At 42.4% G+C, this 20,553-nt stretch overlaps 1 protein-coding gene and 1 long non-coding RNA gene across 8 annotated transcripts in view; one reads left to right on the top strand and one right to left on the bottom strand.

The window, feature by feature from the left end:
• Nucleotides 1-7,389: 7,389 nt before the first annotated feature.
• Nucleotides 7,390-20,553, top strand: part of LOC106599692 (BTB/POZ domain-containing protein KCTD1) — a 23,368-nt gene continuing 10,204 nt past the window's right edge. Inside the window, exons 1-4 of one of the 7 annotated variants that reach the window (XM_014190992.2) lie at nucleotides 8,130-8,514; nucleotides 9,123-9,274; nucleotides 14,182-14,360; nucleotides 20,534-20,553. The exon at nucleotides 20,534-20,553 is cut by the window's right edge and continues 125 nt beyond it. In XM_014190992.2, the coding sequence (XP_014046467.1) occupies nucleotides 9,245-9,274; nucleotides 14,182-14,360; nucleotides 20,534-20,553 (229 nt within the window). In that variant the 5' untranslated portion in view covers nucleotides 8,130-8,514; nucleotides 9,123-9,244. The other 6 variants (XM_014190993.2, XM_014190998.2, XM_014190994.2 and 3 more) reach the window with 6 other exon arrangements.
• On the bottom strand, nucleotides 9,945-11,148 carry LOC106599704 (uncharacterized). Its single transcript, XR_001327547.2, has 3 exons — nucleotides 11,059-11,148; nucleotides 10,683-10,794; nucleotides 9,945-10,158 (listed from the first exon to the last, which is right to left on the bottom strand). It is a non-coding gene; the product is annotated as an uncharacterized lncRNA (long non-coding RNA).

Raw genomic sequence — 20,553 nt, 5'->3', positions numbered from 1 at the left:
CTTCATAGCCCAAATAAATGAGCACTTAAATCTGAGTGCGACCATGGACTATTTCCTCATGGAATAGGGTACAAGGAGAGCTCTGTCTGCCACAATAACTAATTTACAGAGCTGGCTCATCATCGGACAAGGTTGAAGGAAGGGGAGGGGACAGCATAGGTAGATAGCCGCCAAAATTGTGAAGCGGATGTGTAGTGGCTTCCTTTCCTCTTTACCATAGCCACTGCCCTAGCCTGAAAGCGGGGTTGTTTCGTACGCATACAGTCCACATTCAAGGTTTCCAAACGGCCAAAACATTCAATGAGATCCAGGGATATGGTGCAACAAAAAGGTTTATTCTTCTTATATCTAACAAAAAAAAGATTCTCCAATCAACTTAAAGCAGAGATTACTTGACGTGAAAAATACATAATATGGCCTGTCTGTATGGTCAAAAGACTATACCGCTCCCGCGTCTAGCTAGGACTCCCCCGCCCCCGAAGGCCCAACTTCCTGCCTTTATCCTAACACACTTACCACAGTACAATGAATGGGCAAGAAGGGGGCCAAAAACTAAATTACACTAATCACAAAGGAATATATCTCAAATCAGGTAAATATAAATCATTAAGGTACGTACCTAATATTTCGTCATATACATTCATAATTAATATATTTACACAAACGTACATGGATCTCTGTATGTTCTGTCTTTTATACGAATATGTCCAAATCGGCTCTAACAGGATGCTTGTGTAATTTAATGATGAGAATTTTTTTGTGTTCAACCTTAACTGATATGAATAGATTCCATTGCAAGGTTTTGTATTCAGTCACCTTACCACATATGTGAAACCCTAGAAATATCTTCAGTATTCCTTCTCCTTCCTCTGCTGCAGTATTACATACAGTACATTTGATGTTCCAGACGGACACCAACAGTTGTTCTGGACCAACTACACTAAACAAAAATATACACACAAAAAAACACCCTAATCTATGGATTTCACATGACTGGAAATACAGATACGCATCTGTTGGTCACAGAAGAAGGGGACATGGATCAGAAAACCAGTCAGTATCTGGTGTAAACCACCATTTGCCTCATGCAGCGCAACACATATCCTTCACATAGAGTTGAATAGGATGTTGATTGTGGCCTGTGGAATGTTGTCACACTCCTCTTCAATGGCTGTGCGAAGTTGCTGGATATTGGCGGGATCTGGAACACTGTCGTACACATCCATCCAGAGTATCCCAAACATGCTCAATGGGTGGTGACATGTCTGGTTAGTATGGGGGCCATGGAAGAACTGGGACATTTTCAGCTTCCAGGAATTGTGTACAGATCCTTGCGACATGGGGCTGTGCATTATCATGCTGACACATGAGGTGACGGCAGCGGATGAATGGCATGACAATGGGCCTCAGGATCTCATCATGTTAGCTCTGTGCATTCAAATTGCCATCAACAAACGCAATTGTGTTCGTTGTCCATACCTTATGCCTGCCCATACCATAACCCCACCACCATGGGGCACTCTGTTCACAATGTTGACATCAGCAAACCACTCGCCCACACAACACCATACACGCTGTCTGACATCTGCCCGGTACAGTTGAAACCAGGATTAATCCTTGAAGAGCACACTTCTCGAGCATGCCAGTGGCCATCAAATGTGAGCATTTTCCCACTGAAGTCGATTACGATGCCAAACTGCAGTCAGGTCAAGACCCTGTTGAGGATGAAGAGCACGCAGATGGGCTTCCCTGAGACGGTTTATGACCGTTTGTACAGAAATTCATCAGCTGTAAGGGTCGCTGGTTCCGGACGATCCCGCAGGTGAAGAAGCCAGATGTGGAGGTCCTGGTCTGGCGTGGTTACATTTGGTCTGCGGTTGTGAGGCCGGTTGGACGTACTGCCAAATTCTCTAAAACGATGTTGGAGGCAGCTTATGGTAGAGAAATTAACATTATATTAGCTGGCAACAACTCTGGGGGACATTCCTGCAGTCAGCATGCCAATTGCACACTCCCTCAAAACTTGAGAGATCTGTGGCATTGTGATGTGTGACAAAACTGCACATTTTAGAGTGGCCTTTTATTGTCCCCAGCACAAGCTGCACCTGTGTAATAATCATGATGTTTAATCAGCTTCTTGATATGCCACACCTGTCAGGTGGATGGAGTATCTTGGCAAAGGAGAAATGTTCACTAACCGGCATGTAAACAAATTTGTGCACACATTTTGAGAGAAAGCTTTTTATGCCTATGGAACATTTCTGGGATCTTTTACTTCAGCTCATGAAACATGGGACCAACACTTTACATGTTGAGTTTATATTTTTGTTCAGTATAAATATAAAGTGACATTGAATAATGGTTTTGTGCTACTTCTACTCAGCTGCTCAGGTGATGAAATGCCTAATGAGCCACCAGCAAGATTTCATTTAAGATGATGGTTCTTCCAAAAAAACTTAAGTCTTATGTTAGGCAAAATGTATTTTAATTTATTTTATGTTGATGCCTATTTGAAGTGGCAAGGGTGGCCTGGACAAGGCCTTTAATAACGTTATTTGATTATAAGGCTGATGGGCATTGTTAAAATACAATCAAAACAATGTCCGAAAAATAGCGTAAAAATTTAACAAAAGCACATTTGGGAAAATGCACAAAAACATATTTGTCCTACAGTACACCAAACTAAAAGAGGTTTATTTGTGCTATACAGAACCAATAAAGCTCATCATGCATATTATACAAAAAAAGACATTATCTCAGGCATTATCTTTAATTAATTTCCTAATCTAACATTCCTCACATTTACTGTATGTAGAATCTTCCAAAACTTAAAGCTTCTGATGCAAAATGCCTCTCAGCAGCCGATACAACTTAAGGGGGCACAAAGATAAAACACACACCTTAAAGATCATTAGCAATTAATATTTGGGGATTCATGAAGAAAAACAGCGTAAAACACTTGTTTCATAATTCATACTATAAACAAGAAAGTCTCCCACTTCCTTAATAATTTAGAAGTAAGCTAATGTTGATTTATTCAGGAAGGTCTCTGCCACCAGCGCTGCCTGGAGTTCCCAAATTTGAATTAAAGTAGGACAGTAGCAGGCGAGTCTGTAATAACATTTGTATAATTGTATTATTGCTCTGGGCTCAGTTCATTTCCTCCTGCAGTAGCTGCGTGAAATTGTTTGATTCTCAAAACCGCCTTGAGTCTGCGGCTCTGGGGTTGGAGGGTGGTACAGGAACAGGAAGGAATGCGACACACTCTTCTTCTCTCCCTCTTTCTCTCCATCTCTTTCTTTCCCCCTCTCTGTCTGATTCTCTGTCTGACATATACACACACATGCACACAAACACACACACAGCAACACAGATAAATAACCCTTTGTTATTCTGAGTTTCATAATACTGCTACACTGGCTCACTTAATAACTCAATCTGTCTGGAGAATATGATTGATATCCTCACTCACCTTGTCGCTTCGGATAAATATTTTTGCTGCATTTGCATGATAATGCTGGGAGACTGAGTGCATTTGGCATTTATCACATTCATCAAATAACGCCAAAATTTGGTTTTGAACACACAATTTGCCATTTTTTAGTTAACATTGGCCCCAGAATTGACCAAGTTCTACCAGTGTCAGCCAGTCTAGGATACAGGTTTCTAGGATAAAGAGTACACCTCATGTTTATCCTGTAGCTCATACAGCAAGTTACAGAATGATCATAACGAGAGTTGCCATCTTCATCATTGGACTGTTATGCCTGCTGTTGTTGCGCATTGCAATTTTGTTTGTCATTGATTGGACTTACAGTTTTCTCTAAATGCTAATTTACAAAACCAAGACTACACCATAAGACAAACAATCAACTTTAAGCGCTATTAGCCTGTGTAGTGCACACCTGAGACCCCAGTGGCTTAGCGACAGGAAGAAGGTGGAGAATCTCTGATTGGTTTCCTCAGGGCTCGGTTTCTCTCAGTTCCCAACCCCACATTCCCTCACTCCCTATCCCTCCCTCCTTCCTTCATCCCCCTTCCTTCTATGCAGAACAACCCAAACTCTAGTTTGATGAAACACATTTGTTTGGCTTAACTCTTACATTGCCATCACGACAGTCATATCTCGGAGGCCTCGGAGGTGTAACGTGGCCCATCAGCCATGTAGCTAATGAGAGGATATATGTAGGACTATGGGACTTCACCGGAGGACCCGTTTCCATTTGGGTCTGGCCTGCACTGCCATGTTATTAGGAAAACCTTTATTATTGTTGCCCTCTAGTGGGAACCATGTAATAGGATTACATTTTATTAGAGCCTCCCAGCATTACCCAACCAAACCCCCTCCTCCTCTTGTCTCTCCTCTCTTCCTCTTACTGCATTGTCATTACCTCTTCTGTCCACTGTGGGTGGGCTGGCTGTTTGGCTGGGTTTGGGATGGGAAGAACTGGATGGATGTATGTCGCTGTGATCAGAGTATTAGTGAAGATAGGTGCTCAAACAGACTGAATAGGACCACTCCTGTCTAACCCTCTGAGAGCTACCTCATTGTATGCTGCTATGCGTAATCATTTACTATGATATTTCTGGTATATTCCACCATCGAAACCGTCATGAGGGCTAAACAAAAGAGAACATTTTCATGCAGATGCAAGTCATGAAGTCATATCAAAAGGTTATTCATTTTAGGTACAGTGCCTTGATGGTACCAAACCCAACATACGACAACTCCACAGTACACTTTACCAAAACAAGCTAGTTGCAACAGAGCCTTCCTTAAAAGTTAAATGTCCCAGTGCCAAAAATACTATTTGATGATAAACTGCGGGCAGCCCCAAACTATACATGGCCGTAGGGCAGATTGAGTCAGATTCAGGAACAATCTCAACCCTCTCCCTATCCAGCCCACTCCCTTACATAACCACGGGCCATTACAGGGGTGTGGTGTGCACAGCAAGAGTCATTAACGTGGTCCGAGGCAACATAACAGCAAGATCTCTCAGTATGTTCTGAATGAGGATAACTGTGGCCACTGTTTGATTGAGTTCATTATAACTATGGGGGAGAGCTGGCAAAATCAAATCAAAGTGTATTGTCATAGAATGAAAGAGCCATGGGCATACTGACTGATGGAAATGGATATCAAGCCACCAGTACGCACTAGTCTGACCGAAAGATTCAAGAAGAACAAATTAACTTCTCACTGATGGCACATTCATAAGCTATGAGTAATTCAGCAAGTGAAAACTCAAAGTTTAGACAGGATAAATATATTTTGGAAAGAACCAGACTAATAAAAAGAGCGCCATCTGCCACAAAAAGGGAACAAGTGATATAGTCATCGTGAGATAAAATGAATACAGACAAAGAAACCATGGCTTTGTATAACTGTGGCTCAGTTGACTGTTTTCCAGAGAGTTGGAAAGTAACTCAAGCCTCCATACAGTGCATGCATGGATAACCTTAGGCATGATGTCATCAGGCACTGTTGCCAGGCTAGGTTTGTTTGGGGCGAAATCACATCTGCAAGCTATTTCACTAATTTGTCCACCAAAATATAGCTCTGACAGGGCTCTCCCGCTGTTGCGGCAACTAGGTTCTTTTCCAAGTAAAACATACCCCACAACCAGAGTATTAGAACAATGGAATTGTTTTTGGCCCCCGAACACCAAGCAAGAGTATTCAAAAATCACCACTGGCTAGCTGGTTTTCGTTTCTACAACATCTAATGCATATCTTTAATACTGAATCGGGAGGGCCGCATTATGACTTGGCTCCATTTGTGTGGAAAATAGGGAACGTATGAGATTTTCAGGCCTTGGGTGCTCTCAGTTTTGCTACAGTTTGTCAGCCTGATTGCAAAGATAAAAAATAATATATATTAAAAAAAAGAGTGCATGAGGATGGGGGAAATAGAAAATGCAAGGCTTGGTGTTTGTGCGCCAGCCGGCAACCTCCGGGGCAAATAACTCCATTGTAACACTTTAATCCTATGTTTGTTTTCCCCTGGGACACGTTGGTCAAACAGTGGAAAGCTAAAAAAGGCCCCTGTGCTCTGGATGTGTTAAGAATGGCTGGCCCTGGCCATTCCTCGAAAGCAATCTCTGGTGATGATCTCTTTAGGATGCAATAGGCAGACAAACACTCTTTAGATCTTGGACTTTCAGAGTTGGTCAGTGGCCAATTTGCTACAGTTGGTAATTTGCCTGATACAGCCTCAGCCAGAGGGAATGGTTACGAGGGGCCAAACTATGAATGACATGGAGTATATCAAATTATCTGCACAGGCCTACTCCATCCTGGATAATGTGGTTCTCTTGTTTCCTAAATTCTTTGTTTGTCCACACAGCCCATGGTATGATGATTACATCTAGCATGTTTGAGTATATGGAAAACTGAAAAGGTAACTGCCTAAACCGCTATCTTCAAACAATCACTATTCATATGATTTGTATCCATGAGTCATTCACTTGTTACACAAATGCAACCATCTTCTCTGTAGTGTTAGTGTTTTGAATGGCTTAGTTCAGGAAGGACATACACAGCAGTTGACATTATGTATCAATTAATGCATATTATTTTGAAACCTATGAAGGTGAATAGAGCCCCATAGTAAAGGTGTCATAATACCCATAAAACCTAGTGGTCAAACAGGGAAATGGTTCCAATAATTTTTTCACCATTCATTTTTCCCCATAGGGGATTTTAGAAACACATCAAATGAGGGCTGTGTTTCGTGTAGGCTTACCCTGGCAAGGTCATTTATCAATATATTTGGCTCTATTTACTTTCGGATTTGAAAATGTTAATTAGCATCAATGTAGACGTCATGCGAAACTACAAATCCCTGCATGTCATTCCTAGCTGACACCTTTGCTAATAGGTATTGTGTCAATGTAAAACCTGCACAATACAGGTAACAGAATTGTTCATTAAAAAATGTTTTGCCAATTTAGTCATTACTACATTTAGCTAACAGATAGTTAATCCAGAGATTATTACCATTGCCTCGATTCGGCAGTCTTGTCCAGATCATCATGGCATTTTTAGTTCTTTATGATAGGCATGTTAGCAGCTAATTAGCACAGGCGAATATTGATAAGTCAGCTAGAGAGATTTACATGGTTATTAAAACCTCACGCCAGGGTAAGCCTACATGAAACACAGCCCTTATTTGAAGTGTTTCTAAAATTCCCCGTGGGAAAATAATTGGAACCATTTCCATTTGACCGCTAGGTTTTATGGGTATTATGACTCATACTGTGGTACTTTTTATTCCCCATTCAGAGCAACTAGTGCTTTTAACAGCAGGTGGCGAAAGAGAGGATGAAAGAACTTCTAAATGTTATTCTTGTGTTTATTTGTAACAGTAGGTTTTGTGTGTTCAACAGCAGTACATGGGAGACAAATGAACAGGTCCACTGTTGAACATATCAGGCATGTGGCTCTGTTAGAGTGAGAAGCCATGTAAATGATATGGACATAATTTAAATGACTGTACAACCAGGTAACAAAAATATTTTGTATATTTTGCATTATGTACAAATCAATGAAAGGAAGAATTTAGAACATAATCTTAGTTGTCAGTATGCCACAGTTTGAAACGAAAAGCTTCAATATTCCAGGGCCCGGTTTCCCAAAAGCATTTTAAGGCTAAATTCATCAGGAAATATGCTTCTAACGATTAACTTACCCTTAAAATGCTTTTGGGAAACCGGGCCCTGAAATGATGCATGGTTGAACATTTGAAATGAGCTCGTGCATAAGCCCCAGGCGCTGATTCAGACTTGATTGGGGCAAGGCAGGCTGCAAGTGCTTATTTATATAACTATGTCAGTTGGGAAGTTGGCCAAAGGGAATGGGAGGGGAAGTGTCGATTTTCCATTAGAATTCATCCATTGATTGTAAATCAAGTTGTTTGACACTGTGACCATTTATGTTCGAACTCCAGAACATTTAAAAAAAATACACGTTAAAAAATAAAATTTTCAGAAGACAACCAACAATCTATGTAATTATCACCATCTGCTGCTTTTCCTTCCTGGCAAAGAAACACTCCGTCCATTTGCAGAAATCGCCTGCGGGAACGTTACATCAAAACTAATCATAACGATTAAAATCAGCTTTGCTGTGCGAGAGGAAGCCAATAGGGAAGTTGGAGACAGGCGTGAGGATTTTGTATGCCGAAAAAAATAGCATGATTATTTTTTTTGTGGATTTTATGAAGAAATATAAACTAAATGTTCCATAAAGGCCGACGCACTGTTGTAGTGATGTTTTTTGCTAGGAGTTTTATTCTGTAGATTGGTTTAGACTGGGGTAGAGACATGAGCTAATTGTATCCTGATCTTTGCCTTGAGGGGTTTGGAGCCCTGGAGCAAGTATTCTCTGTATTTTGTTCTGTCTACCTTAGCCAAGCTATTGCATTTCTCACTGGTGTAGGAAGGGAAGCAGATCGCAGGCGAAATCTAAGGGAAAGGGTTCTCAAATACTTTATGCCCATCCATGTTTCAGGTAAGCGGATATTTATTTGGTTTGCTATTATTTCCGAGGCTGGTTTGACTGGGACTTTCAAGGCGCAGCCGCTTTTACGCATGTGCCAGGCGATGAGCGCCACAGTCTAACACATTTAACCACTTCCTGGATGTTGTTAGGTGTTAAACAACTGTATTTTTCAGTAAGTGCCGACGAATGACTTAATGTTTCTATTTGTATTTTCACCGAATTGTACGACCTTCGTTCAGAAAACACCATAGCTATCGGTCCGTGTGAATTCGCTCCTGGCGCATTGTTTCAGCCCGAACACATCGTCGCCGTTTTCCCCGTTGGACTTCGTCACACACAAACCGAGTTTAGGCATTTCGAAAGAAAAATCCTCTTCGTTTGTCCTAAACCAGTTTCATTTCCTGAGTGCCCCAGATCTGGCTAATGAAAGACGCCATTGTGGAGTAATTTTGCCGGAGGGTTTTTATTTTGTAAGACAGGAGGTACCTATTTTACACACGTCAATGCAAATTCTGTGAATAATGCATTTGTATTTGGCGTCGCTTTGTAACGAGAGCCATATCTATGTAAACCAAGAGACAATGCAGGCTACAGTATCTTCCTTTTGCTTCCCATAGATCTCTTGCGGGGCTGACCTATACCCGTGCGCAGGGAATTCCACGGTACAGAGGTGCCACTGCAAATATTTAGATACTCCCTGGCGGAAGTCTGGATCTATGTTTGCATCTTTGTAGCTGTGATGTTATGGAGACAAAACATGATATATATGGTTAGTATGAGTTTACAAATTCGAATTTTAGGAATGATATTCATCCACAATGGTTAACACATTACTAGCGAGATCTATGGTTGCGCATCAGGATGTGGCCACAATGGCTATGAACACTATGCAACTTTTTGGACTTATACTTGCCATTTCTCAATCAAAATCTAACTGTTTACAGGCTGGTGGTGGTATATTCCCACCCTTTTAATGCCAAAAAGTAAAACGCGCACATGTTAACATTTTAATTAGTCCTATTCCTTACTTTAGAGTGAAATGCGTGGCTCTAGGAGCATTCGCTGGAGGGCGCTGTTATGACGAGCAACATTCGCATCTGTGCGTAAAAGGGCACCATTGCTCAATGTGCTTCTCACACATTATATATACATGCAGTCATTAGTCACACATTATAGGATCTCCAAATGTACAATGAGGGCACCTTCAACGATTTTTGCATGATTAAAACAGTGGACACAACAGCAGGCTATGTCCAGATGAAAAGATTCCTACCATAATGCTTACTTGTGCATGCAACTTTGTTTATTTTTTTTGTTCACAGACACACAATGTAAAATATTTGTTGAAAACTAAACACAGAAACAGTGCAGTCCGACAACTAATCTTTGATTCATTGTGCCAACTCCAGATTTGTTTGAACATGCTGCGGTGTGGATTCGGTCAACACAATTACACCAGACAAGGATAAACAAGAAAGTCACTTGAGACTTATTTGTTTAGCGTGTTCTTGCATATTTAAGTCTAAACTTGAGTAGCAAGGGAACACTGAACCACTAACAAATGGTAGAGCATTTGTTTTGTATACACACAGCAATGTGGTTGGCCTACATTATTCAAAATGGCAACAGGTGGGAAGACTGACTGCAGCAGTTCTGAAAGGAAAAGAGATGAAGGGAATGGGATGTAGTATATCAGTCCACACATACAGGTAACTGCCAAAATAATGGAAACACTTGAGTAAATGAGTCTATTGAATACAGGTGTGGTTCCTGAGTTAATTAAGCAATTAACATCCCATCATGCTTAGGGTTATGTATACAAATGCTGGGCAGGCCATTATTTTGGCTACCATGGCTATGCCCCATCCACAGTGCATGAGTAGTTACTGAATGGTTTGATCAGCATTAAAACGATGTAAACCATATGCCATTGTCATGTCACCAGATCTCAACCCAATTGAACGCTTATGGGAGATTCTGGAGAGGGGCCTGAGACAGCGTTTTCAATGAACAAAACACCAAATGTGTTTAGAGTTCGACACTTGTAGACTCTATACCAAGGTGCATTAAAGCTGTTCTGGCTCATTGTGGCCCAACACCCTATTTTAAGACACTTTATGTTGGCGTTCTTGCGATGCCTTGCAGTGTTACTTGTCAGGTTCTACTGATGATCTTACCACCTGGGTGTCCTGGTCTGTGCTGTTTAGATGTGTACTGGTCTGTGCTGTTTAGATGTGTACTGTAAGAGTTGAAGTGTTCGCCTGCTGTTTGAAAGTAGGAGTAGTCAACCTGAAAAAGAATCCACAGGAAATGGGTTTTAATTTGAGTTGGGATGAAATGGTTGTGCTACACGTACTGAATCCCATTCTCTTTTTCTCCTCTCGCTCCATGACATGCACACACACACACACTTTTCATGATTCTTCTAAGCAGATTCTCCACTCCATCCACCTTCATGATGGCAAGGCTTTGAGGACAGCCAATTCCAGCGAGCTGGTTTTCAGAACTTTCTACACATACCATCTTCCACAAATTAGTCAGGGAACAAATTACCTGCATTCTGAGTATGATCCCACGCACTTTGCCGGCTGCTGTACACAGGTTTCCCTTTTGAAGAGCAGCCGTGTGATTTCTCCCTCTCTGTTCGCCCCGCGGGCCCCTCTGCCTTCTGCGAGAGGGATTCTGGAGTTGAATTTTAAAACTATGTATGGCTGCCTGCGCTTATCAGCGTGTGCACAAACGAACTGCATGCAAATCAGGGCAGGATCACACACCACAGTGGCGGCCTACACTCAAAGGCAGGCTTAATTGCTAATTGGGTATCTAGGTGTGAAACCCACACTGCCAAAACTGAGAAGTAAAAACATGGATGTTTTAAGGCTAGCTGTGGTTGTTTTTAATTAAATTATATTTTAAAAAATGACTGATTTTAAAATGAGTGGATTGGATTTCCTGAACGTTATAGGAAAAATAACCCAGGAGAGTATAGTATGTGTCAATACTTCATGTAGTTTGGATTCTGTTTGGTGAACACCTACAATGAGGGGTCAGATGTTGTGGATTTAATGGTACCATCTTATGGTGTGTATTATGATCTTTTCGCAGTGCTGTTATGGAAAATGTTGGATCGGAATATATTCTCCCTTTCTACTTTTTGAAAGATAGAAAATAATTGCCTGTGGATCTCTGATATGCCATTAGATTAGATCTAGAAGGGCCTTTGAAGTCTGCGTATTTCTGGTATGGGCCAAGACCATACTGCTTTATAGAGGGAGGAACATTTTTGGACTGTGTGTGGATGGTAGGTACCAGTAGGAACTAGGAAGCGCACCTGCATAACTGTTAATAAGAAAAGAGATTAGGCAAAATAAAGAACAATAACAGACACATTGCGAAAAACAAAGTGGAAATGTGTCCATAACACTGATCAACATTATCCAGCTAGTTTATGTAAAATGGGTGGGTGTCACTTTTTTTAATTTGCTCATCAAATCTACACTACAATCTTAACAGCCCTCCTGAATACAGCCCATTGTTCTGGGAGAATAATAATAATAATTTATTCAACTTTTATAGCGCTATTCATGACGTAAATACATTTCAAAGCGTTGTAAAGCAACAACAAAAAAGCCATTTAAAAAACAGCTAATCATCATGAGTAGATCGACGGTTAAGAGGCTGAAGGTCGAGAGAGTTCACGGCTTGATTGAGGTCAGCGGAGGGCGTACGTACGCTTTCAATACTATCAGTGTCTGCTTTATGTGCGTAAACTGCTCTATGGACAGTGTGCTGTGGAAACTAAAAGGATCGGGGAAAGGTTAAACGTTCATCCAGGGTCACCAATGCCCCGGGGGCGTGTGTGTTTAATCTAGAACCGAAACACGAGGTCTGTTGCATTTTGATTATGTACTTTTGTTAGTCACTGAATACTCTGCACTGTTATAGTGTTACAATATTTACTGAGCTTTGTTTTTTTGACTAAGGACCTGTTGCCAGACATCTGGACAAGGTTTAGTTTCAGATGCAGGCTAAGTGGAAAAGTAATGTTCAGGCTACATGGTAGTGTTTGAGAGGCAGCTGGAACAAAGGATGGCGATGAATAGAAAGGGCGCAAATTGGGATATGCTGCGCTTTTGGGGTGGTCCAAAGATCAACCTTGTTGTCCACTTTATAGAATACACCTTAGCAGACGCGAAATTCTGCGGTAAATGTGACAATGCCTTCCTTTATAACAGCGACAACCCTAAAAACCCAGGGGCAACAGGATGAAAATGCTGTCGGGGGGCTTTGACTTATCCCAACAACCATTGCAAAAGCCGCACAGTTGACTGTCTGCCACAGAAGCATCGCTCTTGTTTATGGTGTGCTGCTGCCCGCCATTCACGCCTCTCCTGAGTCTGTAGGTGGAAACCGACAGCATCTCCAGCTTGAAGCCTGTTTTTAGTGCGCCAGGTTCGATAATGGAAGCAACGGATATCATGGATTTAACACCTCAGAAACCGAGAAAGCACCCTCGTCCAATCAATTCCGTGGATGAGTCCGTAGTACACGCGTCCCTGAAACGAATCTCTATGCGAACAGGAGCGGAATGCGGGGACGCTCCGTTCATGTACTCAAGAAGTAACCCCTTACCTGCAGTATCACTAAAGCAGAATGATAATTCTGTGTCTTCATCGTCAGCGCAGGTAACAGACATTTATTTAGTCCAATTCGTTTCCACTTGTGCATACTGTCTGTAGATGCTTTGTTTTATGTCGGTTGCCTAGCCACCAACAGTGGACGTTGTTGGATTTATTTGGTGTGAATCAATGCAAATGTTTTGTATCCATTTCCCCAAATGGATAAAATCAGATGAGCAGAGCTAATGTCATTTAAAACTTAATCTAAAGTTTTAATTTAAGGTGTTCTACATCTCTTTGTCATTACTACTTAATTCAAATTAGAACATCTACATTTCTCCCTCCAATGACAATGTTTGCATGTTGTGCAGAGAGAGACGTTCTGTATTTTTTTCTTATTGGCTCAGAGGAGGGTCTTGAACTTGTGATTGGGAAACTCAATTTGTTCTGTTTGCCATTAGAGATATTGGCAGCTAATTGTGTTTTGGGGTTAGCAGGGAACATTCCTAAATCTTATTACATTATTCAAATCTAGACTGATTATTGCTCATTTACAGTCTGCGTGAGATTGCTGCTCCAAATTGATTTTGGTTTTGGAAGATGATTATGCCCAACAGATATGGGAGGTTGTGCTGGGTAACATTCAGGTCAAGGTCAGGAAATACTAGACTAGTGTAACACAGAGCGATACATATACTATCCCAGTCCTGAGTAAACAGAGGAGTTGGACCTTGGCCAACTACTTGACCATAATATTCTTGTCATCATTCTGAAAAAAAGTTATCTGGCCAATCAAAGTCCTGCAATGTTGCTATGATGAATTCTTCATTTCAGGGTTAGTTTAAATGTATCCTTTTTAACCGGTGTGTACTAACACACTTCCTGTTTGGTGTAAATGTAACCGTTTTAACTGGAGTTTGTACTGTTCAGTCAACATTTATCAATGGAAAAATACACATTTTACATATTATGAACAAATCGTTTGAATGTGTATTCAATCTGTGCTGTCCACCATATTGATAATCATTAACATGGTTTGTCTACTTGTTTGTGACAGGATAACCGTTCCAGCATGTCCAGGCCAATGATCACAAGATCGCCAGCGTCCCCCCTGAGTAACCAGGGCATCCCGACACCCGCCCAGCTCACCAAGTCCAACGCCCCTGTGCACATCGACGTGGGCGGACACATGTACACCAGCAGTCTGGCCACGTTAACCAAGTACCCAGAGTCCAGGCATGTGACCTCTCTGCTATGGATACAGTTCTTCAATTACACTTGAGTAAAGCTATGTCTTTGTTTTAGCCCTTTTCAGTACACAGTGCCACAGATTGTTTTAAATCTGTGTTGTTCGTATGTGGTTCTAGAGGGTGTTTGGGATGATTCAGGGGTTGAAAGGGAAATGATGAGGTAGATGGTAGCCTAGCCCAGCATTTCAGCCGTGTTCATCTGCATTAGCTCTCTTACTGCTTAAAGATACAGTCCGGGATCTTAAGCACAACAAATTCCTAATGTATCATACGAATTGCAATTTAATTGTATTCTTTTTTTTTTTAAATGGTGGTAGGACGTTACATATCATACAAAATGGATGACGTAGCACACAAACTTTGGCTCGTGAACACCACTTTCAAATCTGCTGTCTGAAACTGCACAAAAGTTCTGCGGAATTACTTTAATGCTAACCTCTGATAGCTCAGCTCGGACAAATGTCAAAGTTCATCCAATCACAAAGATGCAGTACTCGAATGGATGAATGATATTACTGAATGTTTCAATTAATATGATTGAGGCTATTCTACAATAGTGATTACAATCCATCATAGCAATATTTTCCCACTATACCAAATCCAAAATGGCCTCCTTTTTTCAAACCTGCCCCAGAGATATTTTGAGAAGTAAACATTTGCATGGCTCAAAAGTCCAAACTGCAGACAAAAGCAGCTCAGTAATTCTGACAGATGTACCAGCAGCAGTAAAGGGCAAGGAACCATCTGGAGGCAAGAGTGCCACGCTGCAGCCTGGGGCCGGGCCCCCAGGGCGCCACTCCACCTCAGGCACCTCTCTACCAGCTGGCCCTGACCCCCTCCATCAGACCACAGGACAGCTCTTTCCTCTCATCCATACCGCTTCATTTCCCTTTCCCTCTGATTCTATCGCTCTCTTACTGTCTTTGTCTGTTTCTCTCTTTCGTTCTCTCTCTCGTGTTCTCTTGCACTGTCTCTCTCTTTCGCACTGTCTGTGTGCATGGAGCAGAGTTATGTGTGCATCACTCAAAGGTGTGAAAGAAGTCAAACACTGAGCTCACCCACATCCAGTGAGTCATAGCACATGATGCACAGAGTCGCTGTCCTGAGTACTGTCAACTGCTCAACAGCTCAACACAAGAATAGCAGCAGTTTGTTGGGCCCTATAACATATGATATATTGAACATGCATGGAAGGAAAACAAATATCATTATCTACACATTGGCTAGATTAGCAACTTTTATTTTATTTATTTTTATTTATTTCACCTTTATTTAACCAGGTAGGCTAGTTGAGAACAAGTTCTCATTTGCAACTGCGACCTGGCCAAGATAAAGCGTAGCAATTCGACACATACAACAACACAGAGTTACACATGGAATAAACAAAACATTGTCAATAATACAGTAGAACAAAAGAAAACAAAAAGTCTATATACAGTGAGTGCAAATTAGGTAAGTTAAGGCAATCAATAGGCCATGGTGGCGAAGTAATTACAATATAGCAATTAAACACTGGTATGGTAGATGTGCAGAAGATGAATGTGCAAGTAGAGATACTGGGGTGTAAAGGAGCAAGATAAATAAATACAGTATGGGGATGAGGTAGGTAGATGGATGGGCTGTTTACAGATGGGCTATGTAAAGGTGCAGTGATCTGTGAGCTGCTCTGACAGCTGGTACTTAAAGCTAGTGAGGGAGATATGAGTCTCCAGCTTCAGAGATTTTTGCAGTTCGTTCCAGTCATTGGCAGCAGAGAACTGGAAGGAAAGACGACCAAAGGAGGAATTGGCTTTGGGGATGACCAGTGAGATATACCTGCTGGAGCGCATGCTACGAGTGGGTGCTGCTATGGTGACCAGTGAGCTGAGATAAGGTGGGGCTTTACCTAGCAGAGACTTGTAGATAACTTGTAGCCAGTGGGTTTGGTGACGAGTATGAAGCGAGGGCCAACCAACGAGAGCGTACAGGTCGCAATGGTGGGTAGTGTATGGGGCTTTGGTGACAAAACGGATGGCACTGTGATAGACTGCATCCAGTTTATTGAGTAGAGTGTTGGAGGCTATTTTATAGATGACATCACCGAAGTCGAGGATCGGTAGGATGGTCAGTTTTACGAGGGTGTGTTTGGCAGCATGAGTGAAGGATGCTTTGTTGCGATATAGGAAGCCGATTCTAGATTTAATTTTGGATTGGAGATGCTTAATGTGAGTCTGGAAGGAGAGTTTACAGTCTAACCAGACACCCAGGTATTTGTAGTTGTCCAGGTATTCTAAGTCAGAGCCGTCCAGAGTAGTGATGCTGGACGGGCGAGCAGGTGCGGGCAGTGATCGATTGAATAGCATGTTTTTAGTTTTACCTGCGTTTAAGAGCAGTTGGAGGCCACGGAAGGAGAGTTGTATGGCATTGAAGCTCGTCTGGAGGCTAGTTAATAGTGTCCAAAGAGAGGCCAGAAGTATACAGAATGGTGTCCTCTGCGTAAGAGGTGGATCAGAGAATCACCAGCAGCAAGAGCAACATCATTGATGTATACAGAGAAGAGAGTCGGCCCGAGAATTGAACCCTGTGGCACACCCATAGAGACTGCCAGAGGTCCGGACAACAGGCCCTCCGATTTGACACACTGAACTCTTTCAAAGAAGTAGTTGGTAAACCAGACGAGGCAATCATTTGAGAAACTAAGGCTGTGGAGTCTGCCAATAAGAATGTGGTGATGGACAGAGTCGAAAGCCTTGGCCAGGTCGATGAATACGGCTGCACAGTAATGTCTCTTATCGATGGCGGTTATGATGTCGTAAAGGACCTTGAGCGTGGCTGAGGTGCACCCATGACCAGCTCTGAAACCAGATTGCATAGCAGAGAAGGTACAGTGGGATTTGAAATGGTCGGTAATCTGTTTGTTAATTTGGCTTTCGAAGACCTTAGAAAGACGGGGTAGGATAGATATAGGTCTGTAGCAGTTTGGGTCTGGAGTGTCAACCCCTTTTGAAGAGGGGGATGACCGCGGCAGCTTTCCAATCTTTGGGAATCTCAGACGATACGAAAGAGAGGTTGAACAGGCTAGTAATAGGGGTTGCAACAATTTCTGCAGATAATTTTAGAAAGAGAGGGTCCAGATTGTCTAGCCCGGCTGATTTGTATGGGTACAGATATTGCAGCTCTGAGAATTTAATCATCAAGAATTTTGTTCCAGGTCGTATGTACACTGATCAAAAAAATAAAGGGAACACTTAAACAACACAGTGTAACTCCAAGTCAATCACACTTCTGTGAAATCAAACTGTCCACTTAGGAAGCAACACTGATTGACAATACATTTCACATGCTGTTGTGCAAATGGAATAGACAACAGGTGGAAATTATAGGCAATTAGCAATTCACCCCCTATAAAGGAGTGGTTCTGCAGGTGGTGACCACAGACCACTTCTCTGTTCCTATGCTTCCTGGCTGATGTTTTGGTCACTTTTGAATGCTGGCGGTGCTTTCACTCTAGTGGTAGCATGAGACAGAGTCTACAACCCACACAAGTGGCTCAGGTAGTGCAGCTCATCCAGGATGGCACATCAATGCGAGCTGTGGCAAGAAGGTTTGCTGTGTCTGTGAGCGTAGTATCCAGAGCATGGAGGCGCTACCAGGAGACAGGCAAGTACATCAGGAGACGTGGAGGAGACCGTAGGAGGGCAACAACCCAGCAGCAGGACCGCCATCTCCGCCTTTGTGCAAGGAGGAGCAGGAGGAGCACTGCCAGAGCCCTGCAAAATGACCTCCAGCAGGCCACAAATGTGCATGTGTCTGCTCAAACGGTCAGAAACAGACTCCATAAGGGTGGTATGAGGGCCCGACGTCCACAGGTGGGGGTTGTGCTTACAGCCCAACACCGTGCAGGACATTTGGCATTTGCCAGAGAACACCAAGATTGGCAAGTTCGCCACTGGCGCCCTGTGCTCTTCACAGATGAAAACAGGTTCACACTGAGCACATGTGACAGACGTGACAGAGTCTGGAGACGCAGTGGAGAACGTTCTGCTGCCTGCAACATCCTCCAGCATGACCGGTTTGGCGGTGGGTCAGTCATGGTGTGGGGTGGCATTTCTTTGGGGGGCCCCACAGCCCTCCATGTGCTCGCCAGAGGTAGCCTGACTGCCATTAGGTACCAAGATGAGATCCTCAGACCCCTTGTGAGACCATATGCTGGTGCGGTTGGCCCTGGGTTCCTCCTAATGCAAGACAATGCTAGACCTCATGTGGCTGGAGTGTGTCAGCAGTTCCTGCAAGAGGAAGGCATTGATGCTATGGACTGGCCCGCCCGTTCCCCAGACCTGAATCCAATTGAGCACATCTGGGACATCATGCCTCGCTCCATCCACCAACGCCACGTTGCACCACAGACTGTCCAGGAGTTGGCGGATGCTTTAGTCCAGGTCTGGGAGGAGATCCCTCAGGAGACCGTCCGCCACCTCTTCAGGAGCATGCCCAGGCGTTGTAGGGAGGTCATACAGGCATGTGGAGGCCACACACACTACTGAGCCTCATTTTGACTTGTTTTAAGGACATTACATCAAAGTTGGATCAGCCTGTAGTGTGGTTTTCCACTTTAATTTTGAGTGTGACTCCAAATCCAGACCTCCATGGGTTGATAAATTGGATTTCCATTGATTATTTTTGTGTGATTTCATTGTCCGCACTTTCAACTATGTAAAGAAAAAAGTATTTAATAAGATTATTTAATTCATTCAGATCTAGGATGTTATTTTAGTGTTCCCTTTATTTTTTTGAGCAGTGTATATTGATCTCTGTCTCTCTCTCAATTCAATTTCAATTGAAGGTCTTTATTGGCATGGGAAACATATGTTTCCATTGCCAATGCAAGTGAAATAGATAATGAACAGAAATTAACAGTAAACAATACAATCAAAAGTTCCAAAAATCATATGTCTATATACAGTGTTGTAATGATGTGCAAATGGTTACATTTTACATTTTAGTCATTTAGCAGACGATCTTATCCAGAGCGACTTACAGTAGTGAATGCATACATTTCATATAATTATTTTCCTGTGCTGGCCCCCCGTGGGAATCGAACCCACAACCCCTGGCGTTGCAAACACCATGCTCTACCAACTGAGCTACAGGGAAGGCTAGTTAAAGTACAAAAGGAAAATAAATACCATTTTCTTGTGGCAACAGGTCACAAATCTTGCTGCTGTGATTGTACACTGCTATTTCACCCAATAGATTTGGGAGTTTATCCAAGTTGAATTTCTGGGTCTGTGTAATCTGAGGGAAATATGTGTCTCTAAATGGTCATACATTTGGCAGGAGGTTAGGAAGTGCAGCTCAGTTTCCACCTCATTTTGTGGGCAGTGTGCACATAGCCTGTCTTCTCATGAGAGCCAGGTCTGCCTTGGGCGGCCTTTCACAATAGCAAGGCTATGCTCACTGAGTCTGTACATAGTCAAAGCTTTCCTTAATTTGGGGTCAGTCACAGTGGTCAAGTATTCTGCCCCTTCTCTCTGTTTTTTGTAATTACTTGACACATTGGAAAGAATTAATCTTTTTGTTTTCCTCATGATTTGGTTGGGTCTAATTATGTTGCTGTCCTGGGGCTCTGTGGGGTGTGTTTGTGTTTGTGAACAGAGCCCCAGGACCAGCTTGCTTAGGGGGCTCTTCTCCAGGTTCATTTCTCTGTAGGTGATGGCTTTGTTATGGAAGGTTTGGGAATCGCTTCCTTTTAGGTGGTTGTAGAATTTTTAACGGCTCTTTTCTGGATTTTGATAATTAGCAGCCTAATTCTGCTCTGCATGCATTATTTGGTGTTTTAGTTTGTACACCGAGCACATTTTTGCAGAATTCTATATGCAGAGTCTCGATTTAGTGTTTGTCCCATTTTTGTGAACTCTTGGTTGGTGAGCGGACCCCAATCCTCACAACCATAAAGGGCAATGAGTTCTATAACTGATTCAAGTATTTTTTTTAGCCAGATCCTAATTGGTATGTCCAATTTTATGTTCCTTTTGATGGCATAGAAGGCCCTTCTCTCTCTCGCTCTCTCTCAATATCAATTTAAGGGCTTTATTGGCATGGGAAACATATGTTAACATATGTCTCTCTGTGTTTCTCTCTCTTTCTCTCCCTCTGTGTTTTCTTTGTGCCTCTCTCTAGAATCGGACGTCTCTTCGATG

This window comes from Salmo salar, chromosome ssa03 (genome assembly GCF_905237065.1).
Source record: "Salmo salar chromosome ssa03, Ssal_v3.1, whole genome shotgun sequence".
NCBI lineage: Eukaryota > Metazoa > Chordata > Actinopteri > Salmoniformes > Salmonidae > Salmo > Salmo salar.
Note: the sequence above shows the minus strand (reverse complement) of the source record. Positions and strands in the feature narration are given on the sequence as shown.